This window comes from Trachypithecus francoisi, unplaced genomic scaffold, assembly GCF_009764315.1.
Source record: "Trachypithecus francoisi isolate TF-2019V2 unplaced genomic scaffold, Tfra_2.0 Lachesis_group4, whole genome shotgun sequence".
Taxonomy (NCBI): domain Eukaryota; kingdom Metazoa; phylum Chordata; class Mammalia; order Primates; family Cercopithecidae; genus Trachypithecus; species Trachypithecus francoisi.
Genome location: NW_022681469.1, coordinates 111,091,419 through 111,107,681, shown reverse-complemented (window position 1 = coordinate 111,107,681; position 16,263 = coordinate 111,091,419). Strand labels below are relative to the sequence as shown.

Sequence of the window (16,263 nt, the reverse complement as noted above, 5' to 3'; positions counted from 1 at the left end):
CAGAGCGAGACTCTGTATCCAAAACAGACAAACCCTGTAGCTTGGGATCAGCCTTCTCTTCTGTTGTTTTTCTTTAAAAACTAAACATTAAAAATGGATGTAAATGCTATGTTGCTGAGGCTGGCCTCAAACTCCTGGCCTCAAGTGATCCTCCCGCCATGACCTCCAAAACTGCTGGAATTGAAGGTGTGAGCACTGCACCCAGCCTTGTGTTTTATTCTATGTAAAAAACAGTACAGGATTATCTTCCAGAGCTAATTAATATGTTCAAATAACCACCAACCCCATTAAGGAAAAATGTCACTCGACAGCAAATAATCAATCCAGACCAATATGATCACACTTGCTGTGAAGGTGAGAAAAGTTCATCTTTATTACGTTTTCCCAAGAGATACACTGCACTGTTCTCTTGAAAACACATAGCTCATGTCCTCCTTTAGAACACACATCCTCTTTAAAGTAACATACAAACATGCCAATACAAGGTAAAAAATTATATTTGAATTCTCACATTTCAAACATACACTAAATATCAAATAAAAATTTATTTTTACAAGAATTTAGGGGAACTACCGCAGAGCTATAAATGTAATATATACATTAACCAAGTATCACAGATAAAAAGTGTGCTCCCTTCAGCAGCACATGTAATAATAGATAAAAAGATTGAAAGGTAAACGATTTAGGATAAAAAGAATCCTCTCTTAAAAAGGAAAACAAAATTATATTTATGTGTGTATAACAGTTATAACACCCATCACACAACTTTATAGAAACAGCTTCTATTAGAAAATACCAGTATTTCCAAAATATTTAAAATAAATGTAGTAATAATTCTATGCCCATCTTTTTCAAAATAAACCAATAAAATATATAGTATATATTAGACATGTTAGTATATATATCTAAGACATGTTAAAAATCACAACTGAATTCTCACAATTCAGTCACAAACCTAAACAACAAATAAAAATGTCTAAGATGAAAACTTAGGGGAACTACCAATAGCTATAAATAGAAGAGATTATTATGTAAGTATCCTAGATAAAAAGTGTCCTCGCTTCAGAGGTACATATAATAATACAGAAAACAATTTAAAGATAAAAGATTTAGGATAAAAAGAATTCTGTCTTAAAAATGAAAAGAAAATTATCTTTATGTATATGTAACAGCTATAACTCATCAAAAAACTCGACAGGAACAGCATGTTTTCAAAAGTACAACAATTTCCAAACTATTTAAAACAAACCTATTAATAATGCAATGGCCCACATTTTCCAAACAAACCAATAAAATGCGTAGTGTGCACGAAGCTCTCTGATACGGTCTATGGCACTCATATTTCACACAGAATTCCGTGCCAATCTGAGTGTCTGCCCTGTGCCTTCAAATGCTCCAGGACTGTGGCAACCAAGTCCATAGGAAACAGGACCTCCAGGTCCCACCCCAGGGAGGTTGGAATTCAGCAATATCAAAAGGGAGGTGGTGCCGCAGGAAGGGGTGGAACCAGAAACACCCCTGGTTTCTCACTGTTCTCTATGGATTCCTAGAAGTAGCCCCCCGGTCCTAAGAGGACAACGTGATCACTGTATTCAGCTCCTTTTAGAACAGTCCAGGTTCTTCTAGATGATCTGCACAAATGGCTCCTCTCCTCCTTCCTAGTGTCTCCCATTAGCGTTGGAATAGAGTTGTTGCTGAAAATCCGCATCTCCCCGGGCCCGGTGTTCTGGAAGTGAGAGAGGATGTCACACTTCAGGGAGGCAGCTCTCTAGACAGGAAGGTTATTCACATCCCACGTCAAGTCTAACTAGAGTTCAGAGCAATTGGGAAATGCAATTTTATCTCCTGACTTTCTTTCTATACCCTGCTTCTGAACCATTGTGTTCAACTGTGATACTTACACTTTGGGACCCTGACTCCAAAACTCACTCAGTACACCCAAAGTCAGCCCCAGTGATCTTCATAGCAAGGACTTTGGGTGGGTCTGCCCAGGCAGTAGGGCACCCTCAGAGAATGTGGCTTTGGACCTCATCACAGCTGGGACCTTTTGGGTCACTTCAGAGCTAAACTTGTAACCATGCTAGATCTGTTTCTAATGTGACAACATCACGAACCACGAGTCCAGAAGCCTAATCCATAATCCTACCTCCTCATGATGAAGTCTCATGCTCTGCTCAACGTGGTCAGCTGCACAAGATGTAAACCAAAGCTCCACTGAACCCTCAACCCAAATGGGTAACTCAAGTGCGTCAATCATAGTGAACCTCCCGGAACTCAGTATTTGTGATTATTTTTGAGTCAGGGTCTCACTCTGTCACCCGGGGTGGAGTGCTGTGGCAGGATCAGGGCTCCCTGCAGCCCTGACCTCCCAGGCTCCAGCGATCCTCCCGCCTCAGCCTCCTGAGTAGTTGGGAGTAGAGATGCCTCCCACATCGCCTAGCTAATTTTTGTATTTTTGTGGAGAGGGAATCTCGCCACGTTGCCCAGGCTTGCAGCTGGATCAAGCAATTGGGTTCCTCAGATTTCCGAAATAGAACCCAATATTCTTCCTTTACCCCGGAGGACGCAGATATACCTTCTCTCAGGCCGATGACCTCAGGCCTCCATGGTCCCTGGAGCTCTAGGAAAGGTGGCACGATCTCGCGCCCACACCCAGTGCTCTGGGTCATAAGCCTGGATCTGGAAAAACAAACACCCTTTGACAAGATGGGGACTCGCCAGGATACCCCTCTCTCCCCTCGTCCAGCCTCCAGCCCACCCGATTCCTCCCCATATCCACCTCCCCACGCCCCACCCACCTCCTCCAACTCCTCCAGGGAAACCCAGGCCCTGAAGCCCATGGAACGGAAGAACTGGAACCGAAGCTTATGGAACAAGGCTTTCTGAGCGCGATTCTTCCTGGCCCTCCAGCGAATGAATAGAAAAACTGGAAACGACGCTTCGGACCAGGGTATCTGAGAGCGGTACTTCCTGTACAGGAAGTAGATGATGTTTTGTTTGGGGGTCTCGCTGTCCTCCTCCATGTCATTGGCCAGGTAGCTGGGGACAGAAATCAGGTTACTGCTTAGGGGCACCACCAGGAGAGACCTCTGGCTGACGTCAGCTTCCCAGAGGAGGGCAGGGGACTGTCCTCAGCTCAGGACTGGCACCCACCCTGCAGAGAGTCACGCCTTCCTCAGAGGGCTCTGCTGGACAGAGACCTGCTGAAGGGCGTCTCCCACTCCTTCAGGATAGAGACAAAAACCCAACTGGTGACTGAGAGTGGTGGCTTACGCGTGGAACCCCAGCACATTGGGAGGCTGAAGCAGGAGGATCACTTGAGGCCAGGAGTTTGAGATGGGCCTGGGCAACATTGCAAGACCCTCGTCTCTATTAAAAATATAAAATATATGCCGGACGTGGCGGCTCATGCCTGTAATCCTAGCACTTTGGAAGGCTGAAGCAGGTGGATTGCTTGAGACCAGGAGTTTGAGACCAGCCTGGTCAACATGGAGAAACCCCATCTCTCCTAAAAATGTAAAAATCAGCTTGGTGTGGTGGCACAGCCATTAGTCCTAGCTACTCAAGAGGTTGAAGCATAAGAATTGTGTGAACCCAGGAGGTAGAGGTTGCAGTGAGCTGAGATTAGGCCACTCCATTCCAGCCTGAGGGGCACAGCAACACTCTGTCTCAATAAATAAATAACTGTCCAGGTGTGGTGGCACAGCCCTGTAGTCGGAGTTAATCAAGAGGCTGAGGTGGGAGGATCGCTTGAGTCCAGGATATGGAGGCTGCACTGAACTATGATCTCAACACTGCACTCCAGCTTGGGGGACAGGGCAAGTCTGTCTCAAAAAAATAAAAGAAATTGGATACATTGATATTTTGCCAGGACCCTGCCTTCTACAGGCATCTAGTCTAATGGGACTGGGAGTAATCAGGGCAGATGACCTAATCCCAATGTCACATTATCATAGGATGTAACTGGAGAGCTACGATATGCCGAAGTTGGAAGATGAGGGAAGGCACGACAGAGGCTGTGGGGTCAACTGACTTCAAGGAATGTGTCCTTCCCTTCAGAACGACATGTGTGCGGGACACCCAGACAGAAAACACAAACGCAAAGTCAGTGGAGGGCATTTGGAAGGAGCAGTGAAGCCAAGCCAGGAAACACCCAGATGGCGAGCCAGTGTGGTTGTAGAGATTGTAGAGAGGGTGGAATTGGCACTGTGGACCTTGGCCCCGATTTAGAAAGACATCTGCTAAGGAAGTTGTTCAGGTGGGCAGTGAGGGCATTGTGCTTTGGAAAGATGCTCCGGCTGCACTAGGAAGCCCCCTGGCTTGGGGAGAGACTCCAGGAGACCCCGTCAGGGAGCATTTGACAGTGGATTCGAGTCACGCAGGGGAGACTTGAACTGTGATCTCCGTCATGGGAACCCGGAGGAGGTCGATGGCATTTGCGGTTGATGTGGGAAGGAGAGAGAGAAGAACCAGAAAGGCTGCTTGCTGGAGGAACTGTCGTGTCCGCTCCTCCGCTCCTTTTCCCTTTTCTTCTCCCCTTAGGAGTGGTTTATGGTTCCTTTTGTTTTTTTCTTTTATTTGTACAGCGGGGTTGGAGGTTTTTTTTTTGGCTTTTTTTTTTGTGGCGGGGGGGGGGAAAGTCTTGCTCTGTCACCCAGGTGGTTGTGCAGTAGCTCAACCTTAACTTACTGCAACCTCCACCTCCTGGGTTCAAAGGGTTCTCTTGCCTCAGCCTCCTGAGTAGCTGGGATTACAGGTGCACACCACCATGCCCAGCTAATTTTTCTACTTTTAGTAGAGATGGGGTTTGGCCATGTTGGCCAGGCTGGTCTCAAACTCCTGACCTCAGGTGATCCACCTGCCTCGGCCTCCCAAAATGCTGGTAATATAGGCATGAGCCACTGCACCCAGCCTGAGTTTCTTTTTAGAAACAACAGTCTAAGAACAAGATAGTATAATCCTGTCTTTTTTGTACACAGAGTAAAGAGGACAAGTAGGTGAAAGGATATGAAAGGCTGGAATCCCACTTCCCCCGCTGTCCCAGGGCATTGGATATTGACGGATAGGAGGAAGCAAACCACTCACAGAGCCAGGAAGAAATGAATGCGTTGGTATTGCCAGGAGAAGAGGCCGGCCCGGCTAAAATATGCTATGACCATAGCCAGGAGGTACTGATGGAGAGAAAGGAACACAAAAAGGGAGAGGTCACATCTTGGAAGAGGAAGATTGTGGAGAGGGGGAATGAGGGTCTGGGGAAAGGCTGCACCTCAAAGAAGGGACCTCAGTGTTGGGGTAGCTGTACTCATTTGGAAATGGCGGGGTGGAGGGATATTCGAAGATCGGATGCAAATCCGAGAAGTCGGAGGAAGGGTTTTTGGTGATGCTCCCAGGATGGTGGGTTCTGATGGGATCTTTGCAGGGGGTGTGTCTAGGTGGGCTGGTGTCAGGAGGGTCTTTTTTGTGCCAGGCAGAGAACTGTCCCAAAGAGCAGAGAGTAGAGGGGCCAGGAGCTTCAGGGCTGCGGCCAGACTGTGGCCTAGGGCTCAGATCCCAGAGGACCCCTAGGAGAGGCAGGGACTATTCATTCACTTGGCAAGAGACCAGGAGAGTCCTGAGGGAGATGCTGACATCATAAAAAGACCAAGAATAGCCGGGAGTGGTGGCTCGAGCCTGTGATGCCAGTACTTTGAGAGGTGGAGCCAGGAGGATCATGTGAGCCCAGTGTTTCGAGAACAACCTGGGCAACATAGACCCTGTTTCTACAAAGATTTCAAAAATTAGTTGGGCATGGTAGCATGTGCTAGTCCCAGCTCCTCAGGAGACTGAGGCAAGAGGATTGCTTGAGCCCAGGAATTAGAGGCTTCAGTGAGCTGTGATCATGCCACTGCACTCCATCCTGGGGAGCAGAGCTAGACTCTGTCTCAGAAAAATAAAAAAAAAAATGTGTGAGGTGGCCGGGCACGGTAGGTCAAGCCTATAATCCCAGCACGTTGGAAGGCCGAGACGGGCGGATCACGAGGTAAGAAGATTGAGACCATCCTGGCTCCCCGTCTCTACTAAAAATACAAAAAACTAGCCAGGCGAGGTGGCGGGCACCTGTAGTCCCAGATGCTTGGGAGGCTTAGGCAGGAGAATGGCGTGAACCCGGGAGGCCAAGCTTGCAGTGAGCTGAGATCCAGCCACTGCACTCCAGCCTGGGCGACAGAGCGAGAATCCGTATTAAAAAAAAAAAAAAATGTGTGGGTGCCAAGACTCAAGACTGTGGGAGCTGATCTGGCACAGTGGCTGATGTCTGTATTTCAGCACTTTGGGAGGCCAGGTGGGTGGATCACCTGAGGTCACGTGTTCAGGACCAACCCCCAACATGGCAAAACCCCGTCTCTACTAAAAACAGAAAAATTAGCCAGGCGTGGTGGTTCACGTCTGTAATCCCAGCTGTTTGGAGGGTGAGGCAGGAGAATCACTTGAACCCGGGAGGCGTCGGCTGCAGTGAGTCAAGATCAAGACACTGCCCTTCAAGCTGGGCAAGACTCTATCTCACACACACACACAAACACACACACACAACAAAAGACTGTAGGAGTATCTGGTGGGAGGTGGTGGAGGGAGAACTGTGGGTTTGGAAGTGGTGCCCTCCCCCGGCTTGCATTAGAACAGGAGCACAGTTACATGGAGAACAACCTTACCTTGTCCGACATCCTCAGATCTTTGTCCCAGGCCAGGAATGTTTTAATGACAGGATCCTCTGTGATTAGAGAGCAGATGTCAGCATGAGAAGCAGGACAGGGTTTCCGTGGGAGCAGCAGGGCAGCGAGGAGAAGTGTGCCTCCTGGGGGGAAGTCTCAGGATTTGGCCACGGGTGAGGGGGATGTGAGAGGGGAGAATGAGTTTCACTGGGCAAGGGAGAGAGGCTCCTGCTCTGAGACTCCCCTGGGAAGAGGCTGAAGGAGGCCCTGGGTGTGAGAATCTACAGGATGTGGGGCTGGGAATAAGTCAGGACGTCCTCCCAGCAGACCCGGAGGGACCGCTGCAGAGTCATAAAGGAATTCCCATCATTTCCTCATGAGACAGTCACATCAGGGTGTGACCATGGCCTTGGTATCCCCCACTATGGATGGAGACACTTAGGTTTAGAAAAGTTAGTAAGAGACATTAAGTTTCAGAGGGCAGAGCTGAAACGGCTGTCTTTGTTTACTGATTTTGTTTTTCTTTATCTGATTTTTATTTTTATTTATTTGTTTTGAGACAGAGTCTCTCTCTGTGGGCCAGGCTGGAATGCAGTGGCGCGATCTCGGGTCACTGCAACCTCTGCCTCCCAGGTTTAAGCGATTCTCCTGTCTCAGCCTCCCGAGTAGCTGGGATTACAGGCATAAGCTACCATGCCCAGCCTTTGTTTTTCTTTTGAGACAGTGTTTTGCTCTGTCACCCAGGCTGGAGCGCAGTGGTGCAGTCATAGCTCATTACATCCTCAAAGTCCTGAGTTCAAGCAATCCTCTTGCCTCAGCCTCCCAACGTGCTGGGATCTCAAGCATGAGCCACCACGCCTGGCCCGAAACTAAACTTTATTATCCCAAGCACTGACCTTTATCAAGTCTAGCCTAATCCTCTATCGTCTCCTAGGTGTCCCTCATTAGTGATCACTTCAGAGTCCTCCCACATGGAGAGCTCACCCAGTAGGGGCATATTGTTTCCATTGGAAAAGTGTGGTTATTGGAAGTTTCCTCTTTTTAGAAAGAACAGGATTGGAGGTGCTCTCTGGGGTGTCCTCCTACCAAGCAGCCTGTTGAAGGCCTCGTGGTGTTCGGGGAGCACGGGCGACACTCGCCGTCGCTTCAGCTTCATCTTGAGGCCACACAGCGTCTCCGCCACCCAGGTCTCCTCAGGCTCAGGGGCGAGCTCCTTCTCTGGCCCCTCCTCAGAGTGGTCCGACCACTCCCTCTTCCTTTTCCAGCAAAGGGACCTACATGAGGGGCTGAGATCTACCCCAAGGCTGAGTAAAGAAACCAGACCACCGTGTAATGCTTCTGCAATTGATCACCTTAGACCCCGACCCCAAACCCCAAAGCACTCTCCATCCTCCCCAGCCTCGCAGACTGCTGACTTCTCCAAGCCATCTTTCCTTCTGTCTGTCTCCTCTGCTGAGCCCCATGTGCCGCTCCGTCTCCTCCCCATTCTCCGTTTCTCTGTCCTCAGAACACTTCCTCATGTCCTTCCCTGGTCCCTGGCTCTCTGAGTCCCTCTTTACTTTTGTTTTTTTTTTTTTTTTTTTTTTTTGAGACACAGTGTTGCTTTGTGGCCTAGGCTGGAGTGTAGTGGTGTGATCTCGGCTCACTGCAACCTCTGTCTCCCCAGTTCCAGTTTCTCCTGCCTAAGCCTCCCGAGTAGCTGGGATTACAGGTGCCCACTATAACGCCCAGCTCATTTTGTAGTTCTAGAAGAGACAGGGTTTCACCATATTGGTCAGGCTGGTCTCAAACTTCTGGCCTCAAGTGATCCGCCTGCCTTGGCCTCCCAGAGTGCTGGGATTACAGGTGTTGAGCCACTGCATGCTGCCTCAGTACCTCCATTCTTCTCCACATACCCTCCACATGCTCCTTCCTGACTTCTGGGCCTTCCTTCCTTTTCGTTTTTTTTTTTTTTTTTTAGACAGGTTCTCACTCTATCACCAAGACTGGAGTTCGTGATGCTATCTTGGCTCAAAGCAACCTCCACCTCCCAGGTTCAAGCGATTCTCCTGTCTCAGCATCCCAAGTAGCTGGGATTACAGGCGTGCACCACCATGCCTGGCTAATTTTTGTACTGTTAGTATAAGTGAGGTTTCGCTATATTGGCCTGGTTGGTCTTGAACAATTGACCTCAAGTGATCCACTGTCTCGGCCTCCCAAAGTACTGGGATTACAGGCATGAGCTACCACACCCGGGCTTTGTTTTTCTTTGGACACAGGGTTTTGCTCGGTCATCCAGGCTGGAATGTAGTGGTACAGTCATAGCTCACTGCAGCCTCAAAGTCCTGAGTTCAAGGAGTCCCCTTGACTCAGCCTCCCAATGTGTGAGCCACCGTGCCTGGCCTGAAACCAAGCTTTCTTTTTTTTTTTTTTCTTGAGATGGAGTCTCGCTCTGTCGCCCAGGCTGGAGTGCAGTGGCGCGATCTCGGCTCACTGCAAGCTCCGCCTCCTGGGTTCACGCCATTCTCCTGCCTCAGCCTCCCAAGTAGCTGGGACTACAGGCACCCGCCACCACGGCTGGCTAAGTTTTTGTATTTTTAGTAGAGACGGGGTTTCACTGTGTTAGCCAGGATGGTCTCTATCTCCTGACCTCGTGATCCGCCTGCCTCGGCCTCCCAAAGTGCTGGGATTACAGGCGTGAGCCACCGTGCCCAGCCGAAACCAAGCTTTCTTATCCCAAGCACCCATGTCTATCAAGTCTAGCCTAATCCTCTATCTTCTCCTAAGCGTCACTCATGAGTGATCACTTCTGAGTCCTCCTGCATGGAGAGCTCACCCACTAGGGGCATATTTTTCCCATTGGAAAAGAGTGGTTATTGGAAATTTCCTCTTTTATAGAAGAACAGGATTGGAGGTGCTCTTTGGGGTGTCCTCATACCAAGCTGGCTATTGAAGCCTTGTGGTACTCGGGGAGCATGGGCGACACTCGCCGTCGCTTCAGCTTCATCTTGAGACCACACAGTGTCTCCACCACCCAGGTCTCCTCAGACTCAGGGGCGAGCTCCTTCTCTGGCTCTTCCTCAGAATGGTCCGACCACTCCCTCTTCCTTTTCCAGCAAAGGGACCTACATGAGGGGCTGGGATCTACCCCAGGGACTGAGTAAAGAAACCAGACCACCGTGTAATGCTTCTGCAACTGATCACCTTATACCCCGACCCCAAACCACTCTCCATCCTCCCCGATCACCTTAGACCCCGACCCCCAAACCCCAAAGCACTCTCCGTCCTCCCCAGCCTCGTAGACTGCTGGCTTCTCCAAGCCATCTTTCTGACTTTCTCCTCTGCTCAACCCCATGTGCCACTCCTTCTCCTCCCCATTCTTCCATCTCTCTGTCCTCAGAACACATCCTCATGTTCTTCCCTAGTCCTTGGCTCTCTGAGTCCCTCCTTTTGTTTTTTTTGTTTCGAGAGAGAATCTTGCTTTGTCACCCAGGCTGGAGTGTAGTGGTGCAATCTCAGCTCACTGCAACATCCATCTCCCGGATTCCAGTTATTTCCTGCCTCAGCCTCTCTGGTAGCTGGGATTACAGGTCCTGCCATAATGCCAGCTCTATTTTGTATTTTTAGTAGAGACGGGGTTTCACCATCTTGGCCAGGCTGATCTCAAACTCCTGGCCTCAAGTGATCCTCCTGCCTTGACCTCCCAAAGTGCTGGGATTACAGGTGTTAGCCACTGCACCTGGCCTGAGTTTCTCCATTCTTCCCACACACCCTTCTCAGGTTCTCCTTCCTGACCTCTAACCCTTTTTTTTTTTTTTTTGAGACAGCGTCTCACTCTTTCACACAGAGTGGAGTGCAGTAGCACGATGTCGGCTCACTACAATCTCTTCCTCCCAGGCTCAAGCAATTCTCTTGTCTCAACCTTCCAAGTAGCTGGGATTACCGGCACGCACCATTACCGCCTGGCTAATTTTTGTACTTTTAGTAGAAATGGGGTTTCACCATGTTGGCCAGGTTGGTCTTGAACTCCTGACCTCAGGTGATCTGCCTGCCTTGGCCTCCCAAAGTGTTGGGGTTACAGGCGTGAGCCACCGCACCCAGCTCCCTTCCTTCGAGTTAAGTCGATCCTATCCCACCTCTTCTTCCTCCAGTCCCCTCACCTGATGGTCCCGACACTTCATCATCCACTACCTCCTGGAGGGGGTACCCTGAGGTGTTCGGTTGGGGGCTCTCCTCCTTATCCTCGGGGAGCAGGGTCGTGATCTTTCCCAAAATCTGTTCCATCCCACGCAACCTAGTCTCTGTTCTGTCCAAGGCCTTCTTCTGGACTCTGCTAGGAGCCAGAAGAGTGCGTTATGAATTCTCGAGGCTGGGAGAAGTCAGGAGTGGCGAACAGCTCTGAGAAGATGCTGTTGTCCACCTCAGCTCCCAGGCGCCAACGGAGTCCGGTCCCTCCAATCAGGAAGGTTGGAATCTCTGATGTCATTGGCCATTCCAACCTGGCAACCAGTTTGAAGAAAAACACATGTAACTGCCAGACTGATCTCTTGTCCCGGAGATCCTGGGTGAATGGTGTCTCCTTCCACTGTCCCGACCTCAGACCACTGTCCACAAGCATCTTCAGTGTCTCTGTATCCCTCTGTTCCCTGTCCCAGCAGAGGCTGTGTCCTCTCCACTCAAAGTCTGAAGCATGTTGGGGTCTCCTCTTCTCTGTACATGCCCATTTCAGAGTCCAGTGCGGTGGGAGAGGGAACAGGGTGGGAAAGAACTAGGCGAAGCAGAAATGAAACCTGACAAGAGTGAGATGATCATGTACAAGAGATCCCAGGAACATTGACTCGATGAAAAAGTCACATGAGAGCACTCAATTTGGCAGAGCTTTTCTGCCGAATGTTCACTGAAATTCACTGTCCGAGATTCTGTACTGGGGGTACACGCATCCTGTGCCCTAAGAGACATTTTGAGGCCTGAAAATCGTAGGAATCTGCCTACGAGCTCACACATATTTCCACTGGTGTCCCTAGTTTCAGGGAGTCCATGGATTACCTAAAGCCAGCCCCTCCAGTTTGGCTAAGAAATTCTAGTTTAAGGCCGGGCGCGGTGGCTCGAGCCTGTAATCCCAGCACTTTGGGAGGCCGAGACGGGCGGATCACGAGGTCAGGAGATCGAGACCTTCCTGGCTAACACGGTGAAACCCCATCTCTACTCAAAATACAAAAACTAGCCGGGCGAGGTGGCAGGCGCCTGTAGTCCCAGCTACTCAGGAGGTTGAGGCAGGAGAATGGCGTAAACCCGGGAGGCGGAGCGTGCAGTGCGCTGAGATCCGGCCACTGCACTCCAGTCCGGGCGACAGAGCGAGACTCCGCCTCAAAAAAAAAAAAAAAAAATTCTAGTTTATACATCAAGTTTTGTATCATATGTATTGCTCTGAACTCAGAAATTTCCCTACCGTTTATGATTCTATGAATAAAAATCACATGTACACAAAGACTAAATCGATAAATCTCAGCTGTGTGCAGTGGCTCGTGCTTGTAATCCCAGCACTTTGGGTGGCCAAAGGAGGAAGATTGCCTAAGGCCAGCAGTTCAAGACCAGTGTAGGCAACATTACAAGATCCCCATCTCTAAAAAAACAAAACCAAACCAAATTAGCCAGGTGTGGTGCTGGCACCTGTGTTCCAACTACTTGTGAGACTCACGTGACAGGAAGATGGCTTGAGCCCAGGAGTTGGAAGCTGCAGTAAGCTATGATCTGGCCACCACACTCCAGTCTGGGCAACACAGCAAGACGTTGTGTCAAAAAAAATTTTTTTGATAAAAAAATAAAAGAGTTGGCCGGGCACGGTGGCTCAAGCCTGTAATCCCAGCACTTTGGGAGGCCGAGACAGGCGGATCACGAAGTCAGGAGATCCAGACCATCCTGGCTAACACGGTGAAACCCCGTCTCTACTAAAAATACAAAAAATTAGCCAGGCGAGGTGGCGGCGCCTGTAGTCCCAGCTACTCCGGAGGCTGAGGCAGGAGAATGGCGCGAACCCGGGGGGCGGAGCTTGCAGTGAGCTGAGATCCGGCCACTGCACTCCAGCCTGGGCGACAGAGCGAGACTCCGTCTCGGAAAAAATAAATAAATAAATAAATAAATAAATAAATAAATAAAAGAGTTGCATGACATTCAGAGACCATCCGAAAAACCTGGGGGTTCCTGGCCAGCCTCAGTGGCTCATGCCTGTAATCCCAGCACTTTGGGAGGCCAAAATGGGGTGGATCACTTGAGGTCAGGAGTTTGAGCCCAGCCTGGCCAACATGGTGAAACCCCATCTCTACTAAAAATACAAAAAATTAGCCAGGTATGGTGGCGGGTGCCTGTATCCCAGCTACTCAGGAGTGGTGGGCTGGAGAATCACTTGAACTCGGGGTGCGGAGGTTGCAGCGAGTCAAGATCGCACCATTGCACGGCAGCCTGGGCAAGAAGGGCAATACTCCGTCTGAAAAAAAATAAAGAACCTGTGAGTGAGTCCCACACGGCTTCCTAATGGGCTGCGGCTCTCCTGGGAGTCTCTGGCTCATGGGAAAGGCACAAACTGAACGAGCAAGCAGATCCCAGTGCTGTGGAAGTCCCATTGTTAGGAAGCTCTGCTTTTCTAGAATTCAAATTTGCATTCATGACCCTCTAAACCGTCAGAGCTGGGTGGGTCTTTCTACAACAAAACAGTTTGCTGTCTCTCTCCTAGTTAAAAGGCTTTCAAAGATTAGAAGATCAATGTTCTGACCCCATTAAAATTTCTCTTTTGTGGAATGAAAAGCTCTGATTTAACTCATCTTCAAGCCTGGTTTGCATATTCCTCTCTCTTCTGGCCACCTTGTCTAGACACACTACACTGAGGCAGTGCCCATCTTACATGATGTTGACACATTGTCAAAAAATGGGCAAACCAGGCATGGTGGCTCATGCCTATAGTCCTACCACTTTAAGAAGCCGAGGCAGACAGATCACCAGAGGTCAGAAGTTCGAGACCAGCCTGGCCAACATGTTGAAATCCGTCTCTACTAAAAATACAGAAAAAACTGGCTGGGCTTTGGGGTGCACATCTGTAATCCCAGCTACTTGGGAGGCTGAGGCAGGAGAATCACTTGAACCTGGAAGGCAGAGGTTGCAGTGAGCCGAGATTGCGCCACTGCACTCCAGCCTGGGTGACAGAGTGAGACACCATCCCAAAAAAAAAAAAAAGGCCGGGCACGGTGGCTCAAGCCTGTAATCCCAGCACTTTGGGAGGCCGAGACAGGTGGATCACGAGGTCAGGAGATCGAGACTATCCTGGCTAACACGGTGAAACCCCGTCTCTACTAAAAATACAAAAAACTAGCCGGGCGTGGTGGCAGGTGCCTGTAGTCCCAGGTACTCTGGAGGCTGAGGCAGGAGAATGGCGTGAACCCGGGAGGCGGAGCTTGCATTGAGCTGAAGTAAGCTGAGATCCGGCCACTGCACTCCAGCCCGGGCGGCAGAGCGAGACTCCATCTCAAAAAAAAAAAGGCTAGCCCAGATTTGGTCTGATACATTCAGAAAAAAAGCAAAACAGCCACCTCTGACCTTTTCTTTTCCTGCAATGATCCATACAACAATGGCTGTAGGTATGCTGCCGAAATATCATTCAAGTGAAACAGAAGGGCTTTCCTGGCCGGACACAGTGGTCACTCCTGTAATCCCAACACTTTGGTTGGCCAAGGTGGAAGGATTTGTTGCGGCCAGGAGTTCAAGGCTGCAGTGAGCTGTGATCCCACCAGTGCATTCCAGGCTGGGCATCAGAGTGAGGCCTGTCTCTAAAAAACCCTTCACTCCCCAAAAGGATTTGCAAATACCAGCCTTTCGGGATGACATGGAGGAACATTAAGATACAGATGCTGGGACCCAGCCCTATTGATCGTAGCTCAGAAACTGAGGTGGGGCCTGATTTAACTCCATCACTGGAATCCATTCAGATTTAGAACTTTCTGGGTTGGACAGTGCAAGAGAGATCATAAAGCAAAGTCACTGTGGACTGAAATGAGCAGACAAGGTTTTCTGAGCGTGGTGAAATATGATCTGGGCCTCACTTAGGAGGGCTGTGGCCAGGCCTTGAGTCCTCGGCTCAGTGGGACCTTCTGAAACAGCCTCCAAGCTGCGCCCCCACTTCCTTTGCTGTTGGATGACCCCCTCCAGCCGCTTTGGTGCTGATGGGAATAAGTCGACCTGCAGCGGAAGGTCAGCCCGAGTCTCAGCCCAGCAGCCTCCCAGCACCTGACCGGGCTCTGGTCATGCTGCCGTCTCTGCGGTTCTCTGCGTAGTCATGGTTTCTGTACCTTGAAGAGAGCTTCCCCTTCTGGGACCCAGAAACCCTGGAAACCCTGAGGAAAAAAACGAATGAAATTACTGAAGACAACTCTGCGGCGGGGAGATGGAAAACAGGCTCTGTTTTTGTTTTTGTTTTTGTTTTTGAGACAGAGTCTCGCTCTTGTCGTCCAGAGTGGATTGTAATGGCTCAATCTTGGCTCACTGCAACCTCTGCCTTCCACGTTCAAGCGGTTCTTGTGCCTCAGCCTCCAGAGCAGCTGGGACAATAGGCACAAACCACCATGCCCAGCTAATTTTTGTACTTGTAGTAGCCATGTTGCCTAGGCTGGTTTCAAACTCCTGGTCTCAAGCAATCCGCCTGCCTTGGCCTTCCAAAGTGCTGGGACTACAGATGTGAGCCGCCATGCCCAGCCCTCACTGTATGGATTTTCTAAAAAAAAAAAAAAAATTAAATTTATCTTATTTGGCCAAAAGGTAAATTAACCTTTTTGCCTCTCTTTTAAAGAGTATTTCCTTGATAAACCTTGTAATATAAATAACTTATTTTGTGCCTTTGATATGTATCTAAATCTTTTAAAAATGTAAATGAACGGGCCAGGCGTGGTGGCTCAAGCCTGTAATCCCAGCACTTTGGGAGGCCAAAACGGGCGGATCACAAGGTCAGGAAATCGAGACCATCCTGGCTAACCCGGTAAAACCCCGTCTCTACTAAAAAATATAAAAAACTAGCTGGGCGAGGTGGCGGGCGCTTGTAGTCCCAGCTACTCGGGAGGCTGAGGCAGGAGAATGGTGTAAACCCGGGAGGCGGAGCTTGCAGTGAGCTGAGATCCGGCCACTGCACTCCAGCCTGGGCGACAGAGCAAGACTCCGTCTCACAAAAAAAAAAAAAAAAAAATGTAAATGAACGTCTTGCCAACATTACAACCCAGGAATTTTTATTGTTGTTGGAGACAGAATCTCGCTCTGTCACTTAGGCTGGAGTGCATTGGTGCGGTCTCGGCTCACTGCAACCTCCCCTTGCCGGGTTCGAGCAATTCTCCCATCTCAACCTCCTCCCATCTCAACCTCCTGAGTAGCTGAGACTACAGGCGCCTGCCACCATGCCTGGCTAATTTTTGTATTTTTAGTAGAGACAGGGTTTCACCTTGTTGGTCTGGCTGGTCTTGAACTCCTGACTTCAGGCAATCCAACCGCCTTGGCCTCCCAAAGTGCTGGGATTACAGGCATGAGCCACCACTCGGGGTCACAACCCAGGAATTTTTTTCTTAAG

The 16,263-nt window shown here is 49.6% G+C and overlaps 1 protein-coding gene across 1 annotated transcript; it reads right to left on the bottom strand.

The window, feature by feature from the left end:
• Positions 1-1,364: 1,364 nt before the first annotated feature.
• On the bottom strand, positions 1,365-10,949 carry LOC117072201 (putative speedy protein-like protein 3). Its single transcript, XM_033192117.1, has 8 exons — positions 10,826-10,949; positions 9,622-9,869; positions 7,773-8,010; positions 6,687-6,745; positions 5,086-5,171; positions 2,799-3,039; positions 2,576-2,679; positions 1,365-1,726 (listed from the first exon to the last, which is right to left on the bottom strand). Exons 1-7 carry the CDS (start codon positions 10,947-10,949, stop codon positions 2,596-2,598), a joined length of 1,080 nt encoding a protein of 359 aa, XP_033048008.1. The 3' UTR covers positions 1,365-1,726; positions 2,576-2,595.
• Between the last annotated feature and the right edge of the window lie 5,314 nt (positions 10,950-16,263).